General features: G+C 38.8%; 1 protein-coding gene across 1 annotated transcript in view; it reads right to left on the bottom strand.

Annotated features, from left to right (window-relative positions):
- Positions 1-12,660, bottom strand: part of ARID4B (AT-rich interaction domain 4B) — a 2,517,944-nt gene extending 2,505,284 nt beyond the window's left edge. Inside the window, exon 1 of the mRNA XM_044058160.1 lies at positions 12,570-12,660. Within this exon, the coding sequence (XP_043914095.1) occupies positions 12,570-12,660 (91 nt within the window). The remainder of the gene's footprint in view (positions 1-12,569) is intronic.
- Between the last annotated feature and the right edge of the window lie 4,545 nt (positions 12,661-17,205).

The following is a 17,205-nucleotide window of genomic DNA, read 5'->3' as shown; positions in this document are numbered from 1 at the left end:
CTGTTCTTCGAAAATACACTTTATCAAAGAACAGAAATCCAAACCCACTCTAGCAAAAGTGCAAATAAGCGAAAATGCACTTTTCCGAATGACAGTTTACCAAAGCATAAAAAAGAAACTGCAAAACTTACTAAAAACACATTTTTGCAATGGGGCTTGACTCCCCCCCCTGTAGCCCCCACACCCCCTGCTACTTACATATACTAACTCCGAGAATGTACTACAGTGGGGGAAAGGGTATATTTCCTTATCCCCACTGTACAGTGCTTCAGTAAACTGTCATTTGCGAAAGTGCATTTTCGCTTAAGTGCACTTTCGCTGTTCTTCGATAAAGTGTATTTTCAAAGAACAGAATTTTATATATATATATATATATATATATATATATATATATATATATATATATATAAATCACATTTGCATTTGCAGGTGTTGATCTAACTTCCAAGTTCTTTGCTTAACTTCCTATGGTCACTCCTATTGTAGGGTAGTTTGAATTTATTTCTTGGAGCCAGCATTTTTTTTTTCTTTTGCTGTAATATTTGTTGATACTGGGGTTCCAAAACAGGGGCTTGTTTCTAAATTTAGCATTATATTTGTGACAAATGGGAAAAGAAGCAGGAATGTATGTCAGAAAAGAAATCAGTGGCACAAGTGGCCACCTTTGCTATTGGGTCATGATGGGATGAAGAGCTCTTAAGTCTCTTGAGGTCATAGCAGAGTGCTAGATGAGTGTCTCTACAGAAATCCCAGAAGACGACAGGATTAGACGCCATCTTAGGCAGGGTCCTTATGGAAAAAAATGTGACAGCATAGTGGTCTGATCTTACCAGCAATGGGGCAACTACGGGCATGGACTATGTTAGTGCTACATTTGTAAGAACAATGCCAAGTAGATTACAGGTCCTGATATGGAAGGGTACAAGATCTGGTCTACAGAGTTATAACTGATGATGTCCAGAAATCTGTGTACATATTTGTTGTTTGTGATATATGTTTGCCAGTTTACAGATAAGTACTTAAAACTGGCCAGAATAAAAGTGTTAAGTACAACAGTTAAGCGTGTTAATTTGTTTAAGAAGCCATTGTGGGACATGGAGATATGGAAGGGGTTCTACAGTCAGCAATGATATGGTATGTGGGTTTGACAGTAGGTACAAGGAATTACAGGAGCTCTAAGTTGTTATCCTATTGGATTAGTCACTAGGTGATGAAACTGCCAATGTACCTGAACATGACCCTACCAGAAATGCAACCTCCTTCACCAGAGGGTCTGAATGAGTGATAAGCATTAGATTCCAGTAAAAGGGGATTGTCTTCACTGCATTAGAATCAAGTTTCTAAAATTATACAAATCTGTATGCTATCACGGGTCAGGAAAGCCATGATGGTGGGCATTTTCTTGTTTCAACATTACATAGTGTCACACTCAAATAGAACTGATTGATATTTGTTAGGCTGGTTTGTACAAAGGACTGACTCTGTCTAAAAAAGGCCCTGTTTTAGCTAATTTAAAGAAACCCTGAGGGATGAAAGCAATTGTTGGCAAAGCAGGAAGGACAGTCTCTTATCTCTTTCCTAGATAATACATACTGCATCCCCTCTAGAATAACACTTTTATTGAGCCAATTGTTGAAATCAATTATATTTAACATTTACTATGGCCCACTTTAAAGTGACAGCAAAATACTGCTCTGGACTAGTTTTGTTCCAGCCTCAGAAAAATACAAAATAGCTCAACCGTGTTTTTTCTCCAGATCTTTCAAAATGGAACATCTAAGGTCATTTTCATACTTCACTGAGGGGGGGTCTAACTGTGCTGGCAACACCACAAATTCTGGCACCTGTGAAACAGCTTAATGTCACTCTGCTATTGCTAAGCCTAGTGAGTGGTGTGTCAGTATGTCTAACTATGCAGACACCTATGACTAAGATGTAGTGTGTAGCAGTATGTTCAGGCAATTAGGAGTACAGTTCAGGTGACTGTTGTTTGAGCTGGCAGCTGTAGGTGTTGTAAGTGCTGTAGCAGCTGGAGCTGTTGTGAGCTTTGTAGGTAAGGGTTAAATGCCTTGATGCATTGTCTAGGAGGCCTGGGAGACTTAGGAATGGATTTAGTTACTACTGCAACATATATGGGCTTACTGCAAGTGTTGTACTGTGGTAGTGCAGGGCTATGGAGAGCTCTGACAACCAGGTGTCATCAGAGGTTTGTCTCCACTGTAAATAGATATGTACACGTCTCACAGGTGTACTTACTATTTGGTAGAAACAATGGATTGTTAGTGAACATGAAGCAGCTGCTACACTGCTTCAAGGTATCTAATGCTAGTAGTCTGGCAACACATCAGTTAAGGGTAGTGCGCTCTCTTAGCATTAAGAAATTTGACAGAGGGTTCAGTGCGAATGGGTATTATGCCATGCTCAGTCTGATGGGAAAGGGTTTCAGTAATAATTGTTGAGGGTGCTATGCTGAGATATACTAATAGTAGTCTGGATGTTACACAATGTGAAATTAGTTGTGCAGTCTAGCTACTGCAAATGATTCTGCATATACTGGTGATAGCAGAGAGGCAAAAAAAAAAACCAAGTATTATAAATACAGTGTGACAAGGCACAATCAAATATTATATGCTCAGTATGATGAGGTAGACATATACAAGAGATATATATGTATGGGGGGGGGTCAGGCTATTAGATGGCAAGATATTTCCATACAAGTCCAGTTGGTTGGGGACATATGGATGAAGTAAAATTCAGTGACAGAGACATATGGCTGTCATAAATCCACTGCAGGCACAAAGAAGCATGCAGCACTATGCCCACAGCTTCAAAACCAAGTGCACAGGAATAAATAATGCCCATGTCCCTCAAGGCACCTAGAGACAGCAAACAGTATGATAGGCATCAGCAGCAGGATGTCCAGTGGACACGTCAACAGAAGTGAAAATGTACCATACAATGGGCAGTGCCTTTATTACTGGTGTGTGCATGCATGTGCATGTGTGTGGAGTGTATGTGAGTGGACCATTACCTCCTTCACAGTGTCTATGTAAGATTATCTAAAAGACATACTGAAGTATAAGCATGATTACAGCAGCATGCATGACTTCCTCCATGCTGGAGCACACTTCTATATGTTATAGTTATACAAGCATGTACAGCAGCCAAGCATAATGCACATCACTTCCCCTGCTCCTATGCACTTGGTTATTTGCATTTGCCACTGCATGCTTCTGTGTGCCTGCAATATGTGACAGCCATATTTATCTGCAGCTGAATTTCACTTTAACCATGTGTCCCCAACCAAATGTACCTGCAGGGGAAATGTCTCACAATACCCTTAATGCGCACCCACTTCCACCTCTATGTCATGACCCCTTATTTCACAAAGATGCAGTCTTGTTCTTCATCTCATTGGTGCAGAATAATTAATTTACATCTATGTTGCTTATGTACTGTGTTCACCTAGCATTCCAAGAGAAACACAAGTCAGATGCAAGAAAACAAACCAAGCTACCAGAAGCCTGCACTCTTCTCTCTGGGTGTATAGTTCAAATGTCTGTACTACTAACTTCCCCACTGCATAACTGACCATGGGTGGATCTGGGTGGTAAGAAACAAAGGCCATTAGGCTTATACATAGAAGAGCAAAAGTGCAGAGCAGTGGCCAAAACAACTGATGACTGCCAGATAGCTCTTCATTAGACAAACTCTCCACCATCAGTATGCAGTGTCACAGGCTCAGGACTCGGTCACATGGTGCTTGCCCCTCCTCCTATAGGACTAAAATAAAGAAAGGAAAAGAGTGAAATTATAAGCCTCGGACAAGATTGATGGCAGCAGTGTGTGCGTAGGAATACAAAAATGTCTGAATAAAAATATACGTTTTGGACATAGTTTCAATATCTTCATTGTAATCCATAACAAAAACACATTCAGACCTCTTAGTGTTTCATAGGTTCATAGGTGTTTACTAAGCTAGCAGCCACAGGGCCTTTTTAATCCTAGCCTTGCATCTCAAATCTCTGACAAGTTCTGGTACCCTTTATAAGTGTAAGAAGGGGTGTGAGAGATGAAACATTTACAAACAGGCGCCTGGGAGATGAATTACTAAATTCATAGCTGCCATTTTTTTTCAAACTGCTGTCATCTTGACTAGGTCCTTGCAGAAATAAATATAATTCTAAAGGGGTTTAACAGCAATAATTTAACCTAATTTCTCATTTCTGTGCTTCCTCATCATCTTCATCTACAGCCTTCCATAAGCATTCCCACAGGATAAACATAGTGGCTGCCTTTCTGTCTTTACACTGTATGATATGATTAATGCCAAGTCTTTCTACTGTTTTGACTCCATCAGTATCTCCTTTGCTAAACATAATCCTTTGGGATCTTATAAGATAAATGCAAAATTCTATAATTCTGTTGTATTGAATCACACATGAACTTCTTCTCCAGGTTGGAGCTGCAGTTCCTTAGACCACATTGCTCTGACTGTCCTCCCCAGAGCATACCACTCATGACCTCATTACCAGGGAAAGTAAACACCTTCCCAAAAAGAGTTGTTGTTTTTCTTTTGGCTCTTCCTGGTTAGGGGTCGCTACAACGGAACTCCGGTCCGCTAATGATTGGTAGTCAATTTTTATGGTGCCGAGGTGCCCAACACCCAACCTTCAACAAAGGCACACCCATTCACGCATGTCTTTCGAATGCCACTCGACCATGGGGAGGACATGCAGACTCCACACAGAAGGTACTCCAGCCAAGAATCAAACAGGAAAATATCTTGCTGTGAGGTGACAATGCTACCGTTGCACCACCGTGGCTTGAAATGAACACTCACTTTCACAGCAGTCAAAAAAAAAAAAAGAAATCACTTACAGCTCTTTCACTTTAACCTTAGTAGGTCAGACACCCCCCTCCCCCGGAGAATCTGCTTGGCTCAGTGTGAGGGGTTATGACATGGGCCATCAAGTCCTGCTGGACTAACAGACTGTTTCAGCAAAAGTTGCTTTACTGCAAAATTACTTGCAAGTTCTAAATGATGCAGTGGTGGTGGGAAGGGGGGGATTTCCCACACCTACCCCTCCATGCAGGGGTCATCAATTCATGCATGCCCTTACTTAATAGTACATCCTCCGAGGTCACACAGCCTTTGGGAAAGTTACTGAAGTCGTCCATTGATCTAGATGAACTCAATGGACTGCACATATCCCAAATGCAATATTTTTAAAATGTTACTGCATCAAGGCTACAGTAATATATTTTTAAATGAAAATTGTTTTCACCTAATGCAATGTAAGTGTTGGTGCTCTCTATTAAAATGCCACCTCTGAGTGGTGTGCAGTGGTTATATTTCCTCCCAGGCATTCTCTACTTAACTTGGCACATTTAATGGATGAGAACCATCTACTTCTCCCTGCAGTTGTAGCCTGTATTACAGCTGTATTCAAAGAATGATGGTGTTACAGCCATGTTTCTTCTAAACCTACACATCTTGAGTCAGCTATGGGCTACAGCACAAAACAACAACATATGACAACAAAATAAAGGGATGGAAGAGGGAAGGGACTCTGATTAGTCATTGCAGTGTAACTGATTACTTTTTAGAAAGCCAGACTGTTATGGAGATTGCAAAAAAAAAAAGAAAAGCTTTGGGTGTATATAAACCGATATATCCTTACATGGAACTAAGCTGTAACAATATTCAATATGCAGCAGGGTTGAGTTAATGGCTAACTGAGTTTCTGAACTTTTGCATTTTCCCATAAACATTCCACAGTTAGAAAGTGGCATCTGAGTGAGAATTCCAAATCTGCCTTGTGATATTTGTAACAGAGACGTGAGTCCCAGGAAGACTGTTACACATACAAGCAGAGTAATCAAAGGGCAGAAGGAGTTTTACATCCATCAACTGTGTCACCCAAACATACACATTTTACACAAAAGGAAAGGCAGACAATCTGCACTACAGATGTAAAGTAATTTATAATAGCCATGACATCCTGTGTTTATAAGCAAAAAGTTGTCCAGAGAAGGTAGGCTTTGTAGACTTGTGTCTATTTCATAAGTTTACCATCGATAAAAAAAGAAAATGTGTCAGCTATCATTATCACAAATGCTACCATCTTTTCAGGTTTCTCACTATTCCTTGCTGCAGTACACATAAGTTACAAATTTGCATCTACCTTCAACAATTAACAATAAACTGGCTCAGACGTAAGCTTGACACAAGATTATTGTGATGTTTTCCACTCTAAAAAGAGTTAGCTTCCAAGGAATCAATTCTCCAATCAGATTTTGGCCATTCTCACATGTGTTAGTTGTTTCTCTGCTTTTGCTGTTCTTGTTTTCTTTGTAAATCAAAAGAGAAGTGGTTAGACATAAGTGCCTCCTCTCAGAGAAGAGCTCATAAAAGCTGATCAGGTTAAGTGACTTGTTCAGCCATAATACAGTATACACATGGAACAGGGAGAATCAAATATATATCTCATGTCACAAGAATTCCGAGGAAGAGAGACCTTCTCCACCAATGGTTTGCTATCTTTGCAAGAGACCAGATACATGACAGATGTGTTCCCATCTTATCAACTGATCTGTGAGAAGGCCATCTGAAGTGGTTTGTTTGTGTCTTTCGGCTTTTCCCGGTTAGGGGTTGCCACAGTGGAACTCCGGTCCGCTAATGATTGGTAGTTGATTTTTACGTGCTGAGTTACCAGCCCTGATGCACAACCTTCAACGAAGGTACACCCATTCACGCATGTCTCCATGCAGAAGACGATCTAGCTGAGAATCGAACTTACTGTGAGGTGACAATGCTACCGCAGCAGAGCACATCTGCCTTCTTTTGGCACACCGTGACATCACATGCCATGCTAGGAAGGAAGGATCAGTCCCAGTTTGTCCATATGCAGCGTAAGTAAAACCAGAACAATATAAATAACCAAGAATATAAAATTATTTCTTGCGAAACGTGGAAAAATTCACTCACCGGGGCTACATGGAGAGGTAATCCAAACACATGAGCAATAGAAATAGGGAAACAATCACCCACTGCATGTGACTTCTGATAGATGAATTCATACAGTGAGTAAATCTGTTGTATCTGATTTTGAAGACTTCTGTTGTGAAGAATGCCAGGGTAGGCAAATTAAATTTGCAAGAAGAGAAACGCCAACCAGCAAGGCTTTAGAAGGCCAAATCCTGAAGCATAGATGTGTCACAGAAGGTCCAACTCCTGGAGTCACAGACTGGGTAGTAATGATTGACAAAGGTATGTAGCAATAATCAAGAAACCATAGCACAAAATGCCTGTGGAGAACACATTCCTGAAAGGCACTCGAAGCAGACTCACTTAAGGTAGAGTGGCCTAAGATGATGACTTTTTCAATAAGAGATTAGCCACCTAATGACAATTGACAATTTAATTCGCAATACATTTTATAGTTTTCTTACTTACTGCAAGCCCTCTTCACCAAAAACAAAGATGACAAACAACTGCTCTGTCTTCCACAACTCATGCACCAACTTGAGGTGGAGACAAGCTGGTAAAGATTTGTTTCTGTTTGTATATTGTCCCATGCAAAGAAAATGTGAAGCTGTATGGACTATTTTGAGAACAGTTTTAAGACCACTATCAGGGGAGCAGTATGGCACTGTTGGAAAGAGCATCTTCTATGGTTTTCTAAGCTTAGGTGAGTCATTTGTGAACTTAATATCCTGTTAGCTCACTATGCATGGCTATCCAGGCAGCTGTAGTATATCTGCAATTTTACTCAGGCAATAATTAATAGCATTTTTTTTTAATTTGGGTGTCTAGCTATGTAGTCTTATTATATTTTAAGAAACCTTGTTGTTCGTAAGAGTTTACAGCTGCTGCATGATTGTATCTATTCACTGTCAGAACCTTCAGTGAATTACACATATAGGCATAGATTTTGTGTAAGGAATTCCTTAGGGTAGCCAGTGACGATACTCCTATCTGCTGATAACCCCTTTCAACAACTTAACATCATTATTAAGTACATTTTTATATTCTTCTACTTCAGAGCACTAGACTGCCTCAGGTAAATAGGTGGTGGGGTCCGAACTTGCTCAATGACACACCCTTTTTGGTATAATAATACACTTCCTCCACCACCTCCAAAGACAATTTAAATACCTACTGTCATGCAGTAACCTGTCCTTAACAAGCAAGGGCAGTTGTACTAGCATTTTCTAAATCACTTTCCTATATACCATTCTCAGCCAAATCTATTCTGCCTGAGGTCTTCACAATATTCTTACTATCCAGCATTTTGCTGTTTCATAGTGACGTCGTTAAATTTTACCTGAAGGGATATTTAAACAGTTACAGCAAATCTGGGTAACATGAGAAATAGGACTGCTAGCTCCAAGACATGGCTTAAATTAAAAAAAAAAAGACTCAAGCCAAATAATAGCATTTCCCATCTAGCCTACAAAACTTTAATGGCTTCCTAATTCAGAGATTAAGAAATAGGACTGGTGGTAGAATACACATCATCACCATCACCATCACCATGATGATGATGATGATCATCATCATCATTTTTTTGCCCCATTTGTCTATGGACGGTTTAGGTATCATGCCAACTGTCACCACCTCTTTTGATTCAGTGCCACTCTCCTACCTTGCTTGCTTTCACAAATCCTCTCTCATGCAATCCATCTATCCCTTGGCTAGACATCATTGTTTCCTCTTGTCTTCTTCCTGCCTCTCCCAGATCTTCTTTACTGAATCACCATCATCCTTCTAGCACATGTGACCAAGAAACCATAATCTAACTTCTGTTCATAAGAAATAAGAGAATGTGCTCTTGTTTCTTCTTGCTCTAACAATTCCGCCTGTGAGCCTGAAGTGCCTGTCTGCGAATGCCAGCTGGCTCACAGAGTCAGACTAACAAAAAATTTTAAGTACAAGCTTCATCCACCTCTCAAAGCATTGTAAATCAGTGCATCAATGTCTCGTCAGTTAACTTACACTGCAGAAACTCTCTGCAAATGGGAGACAAACCTGCATAGGGAACGCAAAGGAAACTATTCTACCTGCAGTTCACTGTATGAGCACAGATTTTCCCAGTCATTTACAGCACCAACAAGTACAAATCTAATCTCTGAAAAGCATATTAGACTGATTTGCTCTAACAAACCCGCCAGATGTACTGCACCCATTCATCTCATCAAATTTGCAGCAAATACTCCTTTTAGAATTCATCGCTGTATAGCACTAAAAACACTAAATTGGTTAGAACTACAAAATCAACTAACACACAGCTTCTAACAACATATAAAATTATCCACAGTCCATCTACTTGGCCAGCATTAAATAACATTCTACCCAATTATGTTCCAAGTTGGTTGTTACAATCCAATGACCAAAAACTCCTGTCTGTCCACAAACCTATCAGATTTGTTGGACATTGTATGTACTCATACATTGTTGCTAAGGCCTGGAGCTCCTTATTTCTATCCATCAGATCAATACCCTCCCCCTCCCTCCCATCTTCAAAACCATTCTGAAAGCCTTCCTAGCCAAAAGCTGACTTTGCTCTTGCTCAACACCAGGACAAACTATATCCCAAAAATCTAGACAAATACATGTCCATACCTTCATCTTCTTACTCTCCCTTTTTCACTCACTCCCTTACTTCTATAAATTGCTCTTCCCTGGCTCTCTCTCTAAATATACCGTAAGTCTGCTTTCATCTCACTTTGTATTGCAATTCCAGTTTCCATTATAATAATGAACACTGAATTTCTCTACAAACTGTCTAAAATTTCTCTAAATTTTATATCATTGTCATACAACTTGTATCTACTCTTAACCAATGTTTTCATATTATGTCTAATTTGGTATAATTACTTAAACTACATTTGATTTTTTTATATTATTTCTGTAAAATTATTATTCATAAAATGCTTTGCAATACTTTGGATCTTTTCTCCCCAGGCCTCCACTGAAAATTGGCTCCTACCCAGTCAGATTTTCCCGGTAATCAAATGTCATATAAAATCTCAACTACCTATATTTTCACAGATTGTCCAGATTTTACTTTATATTTTGATCTGTTCCTCATAAAATTTGTGGTTTTCTGACAAATCACTGAGGACTGAAGTCAATAAATAATGACATACATTTGACCTTCAGACTTCAAAAATGCATGCTAATGTAAAATGTATTATTCTAGCAACTTTCTAAGTTTATAAAACCAATGCTTAACACCTGTCACTGATTGTGGACATTTGTCCCTCCATTAATTTTATTTTTGTCTAGATTGCTTGCCCTTAGAGTTTGAGGTATGACTGCACCCATGGTTGACTGTGCCATTTTCAATGATTACTGTATCTCAACCATCTTATTGGCTAAAATCAAACACTGCATAAGTAAGACAGTCTCTTTCGAAATTTTTTAGCATGACTACCGAGCCCAGATCTAATAAAATTGGCACTGCAGTCCTTTTTAAACAGCACAGACAGTAACCATGGAAACAGAACAAAGTTAAGGATATAGCAACCCTTAAACTAAAGCAAGCTTTAGCTAGAAATAACCAACCTGGCTGATGGGCACATCCAACATCCACTGCAATCTGACTTTGACAAGTACTGCATATTGAAAAATCATTGTGAGACAGAATACACAGCTAACAACTGAACCAACATTTAACAAACATTTAACAAATCAAAATACAGTATCAGGAATAAACAGTCAATAATGCACATCACTGACTGCAACAAAGCCACAACAAATTGTTTTTGCAGAATGATAAGCCCTCTTGTACCACTCACCATCCCCACACCTCTAAATATACAGACTCTAACATTGCTCAACATTGGAGGAAAGGAGAAACTTCCTAAGTCACAAGGTTTCACTATCAAAGGGACTTCAGTGCACAGCTTTTGATATAGGACAGCAACTGACAAAGACAAGAGATGATTTGCACTTTGTCAAAATATTACCCAGTAGAAATCAGTTTTGTTCCTAAAGCAGCATCAAATAACCTTTGTTTGGCAATCCCAGGAGATTCTGGAATAAAATTAATATCTTTAATTAGCCATGAGGACTGCATAAAATCAAGTTTCTCTTCTAACTATTAAAAGGCAACCAGTAAGAGACCCAACATATAAAGCTTAAGTATTTTCAATTTCCACATCTCACATTGTTACTATAGCTCTGAATGCTTTAGGTTTTATTACCAGTTTTCAGTTTATACAACTCTCTCTCCTCCTCTTTCTCCCTCTCCATAGTAAATTGTTGACTCTGAAAAATTCCTTGCTATGGACAAACCGTCTCTGAAGGCCAGTGTACCAAAGTGGTACTGAATGTTAATGATGTGGATCTTTTGTTTGTAAACAAGTCATGAATGCAAAATACGGACATGTGTCCAAGAGACATCTACTACCATAAAGAGAAACAAGAACAAGTACTACTTAATGATTTTCTTAAAAGTATTAATCCTCTGTAACAATGAAAAAAATTGGATTTTCTTGCCATTAGACACTTTTTATAAGGATGTCTTGTACTTAGCAACTAGCTCCTTTGTAGATGTCTTTTTTATCCCATAACACAAATAATATGTTTTCTAAGACAGGCAGACTCCTACTATAGCAGGAATATTTCCCCCCTTTCATAGTGACTGCTGTGGTAGCAGTCACACCTTCCTGAGAGGTTAAAATAATGACACATCCATTGCAGTATAATGTATTTCACTCTTTTAGGACTATGGATGATCAACTAAGAGAGAGTTAGGTGTAAGGCTCTGAAGGGTTAACTGCAAGCCTATTCTGTACACCTCAAGGGTGTATGATCTATATTTTGCTAAGATGCTTTTCACAGATTCCAACATGTCATGGCAGAGATACCTTATCATATATAGGCTCTGCCTAGTACTTATCAAAAAGAGTCTCTGCAGCATCTAAACACCTTAAAGGTAAACAATGTTATGTTCCAGTAACCATTACCCATAATGTTTTCTTTCAGAGCTGTACATCCTTGTATTCACCTTATCTTAAGAAACTTCACTCCTACTTACGGATTTGAAAATATGAGGCCTCCTAACTTCCACAAATTACTCCAGGAAAGTTTGCATTAACTGACTGCACAGAGAAATAATGTTCTCCTTCTTTCTAGTGATGGTGTCTCTTTATCTCTCTAAGCATCACTGAGAACCAAAAGCTTTTCATACTATTGTTCACAATGATTTTCCGAATGTACATAACCAAAATAAATATTTCAAGGTTTTCCTTGCACATTTATTTCCAGACTCACTGTACATAAAGGAGCTGTCTACTACACTTCAGTTTATATTAGCCTAAGTAAAAATATGCACACATGTATATATAAAACTGTCTGTATTTCTGACAAGTTAATAACAATTTATATTGCCTCATTATCTGACGAGAAGCACTAAAGCCCACTCTAGTCTACTTTGTAAATCTTGACAGATTGTGAAGGAATAAAGCAATCCTCCACTAACCATCATTTATACTCTGCGCAAAATACTTTCCCCCCTCACTTCCTGCTTTCTTTCACGCCTCTGTTGAGGTTTTACCTGTAGTGACTGCATTCTCCTTCTCTTCATAGTGTTCCAAACTACTTTCCTTGCTATGACATGCATATGTACACTGTATGACAAACGTCATTCAGTACATTTCCAGTACAGTTTGCTTAAATATCTCTCCATGAATTCACAATGAATTTTCATCTAAGTAACTAGGAATACATGTTGCTGTAACCCTAGGGGAAAGATATATTTATACATTTTGAACAGCATCAAAGCTCAAATTAACTTGTTTTTAAACATAAATATGATGCATTTTACAGGTGACGATGACACTGCAGCTTAACTTTTACAGATCAGCAGCAAATGGGTTGCACAATGAATTTTTTTTCACAGTAGCCTCTATAAAATAATTAGCCTTGGAACTGTGAATGTTGCTCTCCCTCTCCTGGACAATGTACTTAATTACAACTGCCATGTTTTAAGTTATTTCTACCTCTCTCTCTTATTTTTTTTAATTTTTATTAACATTTTAATCACACTATGTTAAACATGCTAAAATTATAACAATGTAATATACTCAAACAAGCAACAAAAAAGTAACCCCTGTAACATACTGCATTTAAAAATAAACCTTGAATACTTACTTTTCAATAATCAAAAATGAGAAAAATACTAAACATAGTTACAGCATATTAAATTAAACTAAGCAGTATGTTAAATGCATAATCTAGATAAAATGGAGTAGAGATTAAATGGTCTCCAAAGCAAACTATACAAAATACAGAAATTAAGAGAGACATTTTTACTGTATCAGATAATCTAAGAGGTGACTGCATTTGAGTTCATATTAGCTTCCATTTTAATTCACCATTTTTTTCTGTGAAGTCCTGTGCACTTGGGGACATTTATACCCTAAACAAACAGAGTCACACTATTTGCCACATCAGGAGAACAAGCCAACCCTTCTACACTGACGGTCTGCATACATTTCAACTTCTTAGAGCAAGAAATCTGACAAAGCCATAAGCAGAAGTGAGACAATGGCCCAAAAATAGAGACAATTTTTAATTATTACTCTTACAAACTTAGAAACTTGACAGAATAACAGGTTTTGCATTAGCATACATTTTCTGAAGGATATGAAGTCTGAAACTCAAGGGTCTGTCATTATTTTTGAACCTCAACCTTTTATGATTTAATATTAATTTGCCAGAAAACCACAATTTTATGAGAAACAGACCAAAAATATGAGGCCAGAATCTGGACATTCTGCAAAAATCTGTACAATTGAGAGGTATGCCAGTCTCTCCCATCTGTGAGCAAACACACATCCTGCAATTTGAGAAAGACAATAAAGATTTGACATCTACACTGTCTCGCAAGTAAAATATGAGTACATACTTGTCCAACTTTAAGAGAGCTCCAACAAGCTTAGCTAGATGGAGGAACCATCCATACATATGGGGGAGGGGGTTGTGGTAGAGAAACTGGAACTAACCAAGAAGGATCTTTCTGTATATAACTGGAACAGTAAGAAGGCACTTGTTATAGCTAGACCTGGAGACCCTCTTGGGGTGGATCTACAAGTGGGCTAATTCCAAATTATTAAATCCAGTAAGGTGGAAGGCATCAAAGGACAGCAGAAAGTCCAAAGATTCAAAGGGCTGAGTCCTGAGGTACTAAATATGAACTGACTCTTGTAGTAGCGATCAACACAATAATTTTTTGTGATGATGTGAATGAAGAACCAAATGCCCACAGCACAGATGTCTCCAGGTAAGTATTCTTGAAGCAAGCAATAGAAAGCAGTCATGTCTCAAGTGGAGCTGCCTTTGGCAGAAGCATTTTCCAATGGTTGGTAAACCACCTGATTGCAAAATATAATACAGTAGGTATTTCACTGGGAAAGGGGGCAATGTTTTACTGTACTAACCCCTGGTAGTTTTCTGCAGAAGTATGCATGGCCTGAGTGATTCACATGTCAATCGCCATGATATCATGTGCAAATGATGCATGATTGACATGCCATGCAGATTTGCTCCTCCATCCACATGAATATTCATCCAGGGGGGCAGTACAATTACCTATTGCATGTAGTGTTTTTTGTTTTTGCGCCCCCCCCCCACATCCACCTAAATTATACATACCAACTATGAGATTGCATTACACTGAGGAAAAGAGTTATTCGTATGCATCATGTCACCGTCAACTGTGCATAACCATTCTTTGCACACATCACAGATTTTCCTTTTGCTACTGTTCAGTGTAGGTCAGAGAGCTGACCTTTTTTTCTACTGTTCATGCGATTTACAGATCCTGCTATACTTATTATACTTCAAAGAAATAACCATTGTTCATGGATGACATACTCTTGTCTTTAATAATGATGGTGGTATGTATCCATCAGCGGTTCAGTACAGCGTTTAAGGTTACTACAGTATAAGTTGTACACATTTTCTTTTTTCTTTCATTTCTTTTTTGAAAAGTATTTTCTTATAGTGGGATGTACACCTAGCATCATTATTAAAGAGAAGACTATTTAATTCAAACAACTTTTACTCCTTGGTATTATAAAAAGTTTGCAGGATCTGTATACCTCATGCTCAGAATGCCGGCTGAATATTCATGCGGACAAAGAAGATATCAACATGCGTATTCATACATTTCCATACATGTCACCTGGTGCAGGGTGGTGGGTGTGGTTTGGGTGGGCCTTGCTATTGCGTATCCGGGGGTTAGTACAGTAAAACAAAGCCGGAAAGGGTTTGTTTGGCAACTTTCAGCCCTTATGTCGGCACAGCAAATGAGATAAACATCTGTTAGGACTCCCAAAACTCATGCAACAACTATGGGGAAAACATGAACTAATGGTGCCGATCCAAGGTATAAACAGCCACCCACCCACATACACACACCTGCCCCTCATCCTTCCTTTCCTTTTCTTTTTCTTTCTGTTGCGCAAAAGAAAAGGAAAAAATAAAAGCAGTAGTTCAAGGATGATTCAGAAACTACCTTTGGAAAGAAATACGAAGACGGTCCTAAAAGATAACTAGTCTCAGTGAAAGATCAGGCAAGGTTCCCACCATATAATAGTCTGCAACTTGAAGGTCCCTTGAGCAGACATAATGAAGTAAAAAAAAGTGTTCCAAAATACAGACTTCATTGACACTGAACTAATCAGTTCAAACTGAGAACAAGGAAGCATGTCAGTAATGAAGCTGAAATCCAACAAAGGGAAGTGGTTCTTCAAAGGCATGTAGAGATGCAAACCTCCTTTGAGATGGCCATTTTTCATCACTGTTCTTCTCTCCATAAAGTAATAATAAGTACAAACAGCTGATATGCACACTCTGATCATGGAACAACTGAAGTTAAAATAATAAAGGAGCATAAGATGGATCCATTATACCTAATCAAAGTTACAGAGCTTGCAACTGCTCAGCAAATATTCTTCACAACTGATAGCTTGAGGATATAAATACCTGAAACATAGGTACTCAAATAAGTACAAATGCAAAAAGATAATCGTTAAAAAAGCATTTTTGCAGGGGAACAAGATCTTCTGAACCCTCTCCAATCCCCTTACTTTATTTTAACTCCAAGGTCCCTGCACATCAGAAAAAAACAATGATCAGTGACAAATAATGACAAACCTGTCTCATCCTTTCTTCAGAAGGCTAAAAGCCCAGAGAAGATAAAATACAGAAGAGTCATACTATTGTTACCATATGAAGTGAGCAAAATACCATGTGTAACTGCCCTCAAGGAAGTATGCATGAGCAACTATGATACCTGCTTTACTGTCTCAAGCAGGTGACTGTAAGATGCATAAGATAGGTCGGAATTACCTGTAATCTCAATGACTAGGGTAATAATGAGTGTCATTCCTCTCAAGTGAAGCACCTTTTCCATTTGGCCTATGATTTCTGCAAGACTGAAGGTTTGCTATCGGCCTCAGTCAATTTTGGAACCCCTACTTGAAGGACTAGTGGGATGTGAGGATTTACAGATTACAGCAAAAGGTAGGACTTTAGATGGAGCCACATATTACCCCTAGCTATGGGGACCCCAGTCAACTAGAAATGGAATAGTTTTCGAAACTGCAACAGACCTGATGAAAACATACATTTCTTGACCAACAGAGATTATAAGGACCAGTTTTGTTCTTTCTTCCATGATGTTGCAATTAGGTAAAGAATCAGAGGGAATGGTAGAGACATATACAGGAAGTTCCCTTACTATGGTATGGATAACATATTTGCTGTGAGCTCCACCTTGCCCTGCTCCACCACATAAAATAAGGGAAGGACTGCATTCTCTTTAGTGGCAAACAGCTTGATCTCTGGGCCACCCCACTTCCATAAAGATCTGAGCCAGACAATGTTCTTGAATCTGAACTCCTAGATAGGACTGGAGCTGTAGATGAGTCAGACCACCAGCATGTTTGCATCCCTTGAGATATGAACTAATGAGAAAGTGATGCCTTTATCAACAGCCCATTGTCAGGTTTTTACTACTTGTCTGGAGAAGGGTATCTCACATGTCCTCGCTTACGTTTAGGTAACACACAATATATTGGTTGGCATGCCAAACTGGTGGGGCTCTGAAAGCAATCTTCCCTCTAAAGTTTATAGGGTAAGAAGAAATGCCTGTAGCGCCAAATGGTTATATGTAGCCTCCAGGG

This window comes from Protopterus annectens, chromosome 16.part0 (genome assembly GCF_019279795.1).
Source record: "Protopterus annectens isolate FY-2018-M chromosome 16.part0, PAN1.0, whole genome shotgun sequence".
Taxonomy (NCBI): Eukaryota; Metazoa; Chordata; order Ceratodontiformes; family Protopteridae; genus Protopterus; species Protopterus annectens.
This window is presented reverse-complemented; position numbering and strand designations above follow the sequence as displayed.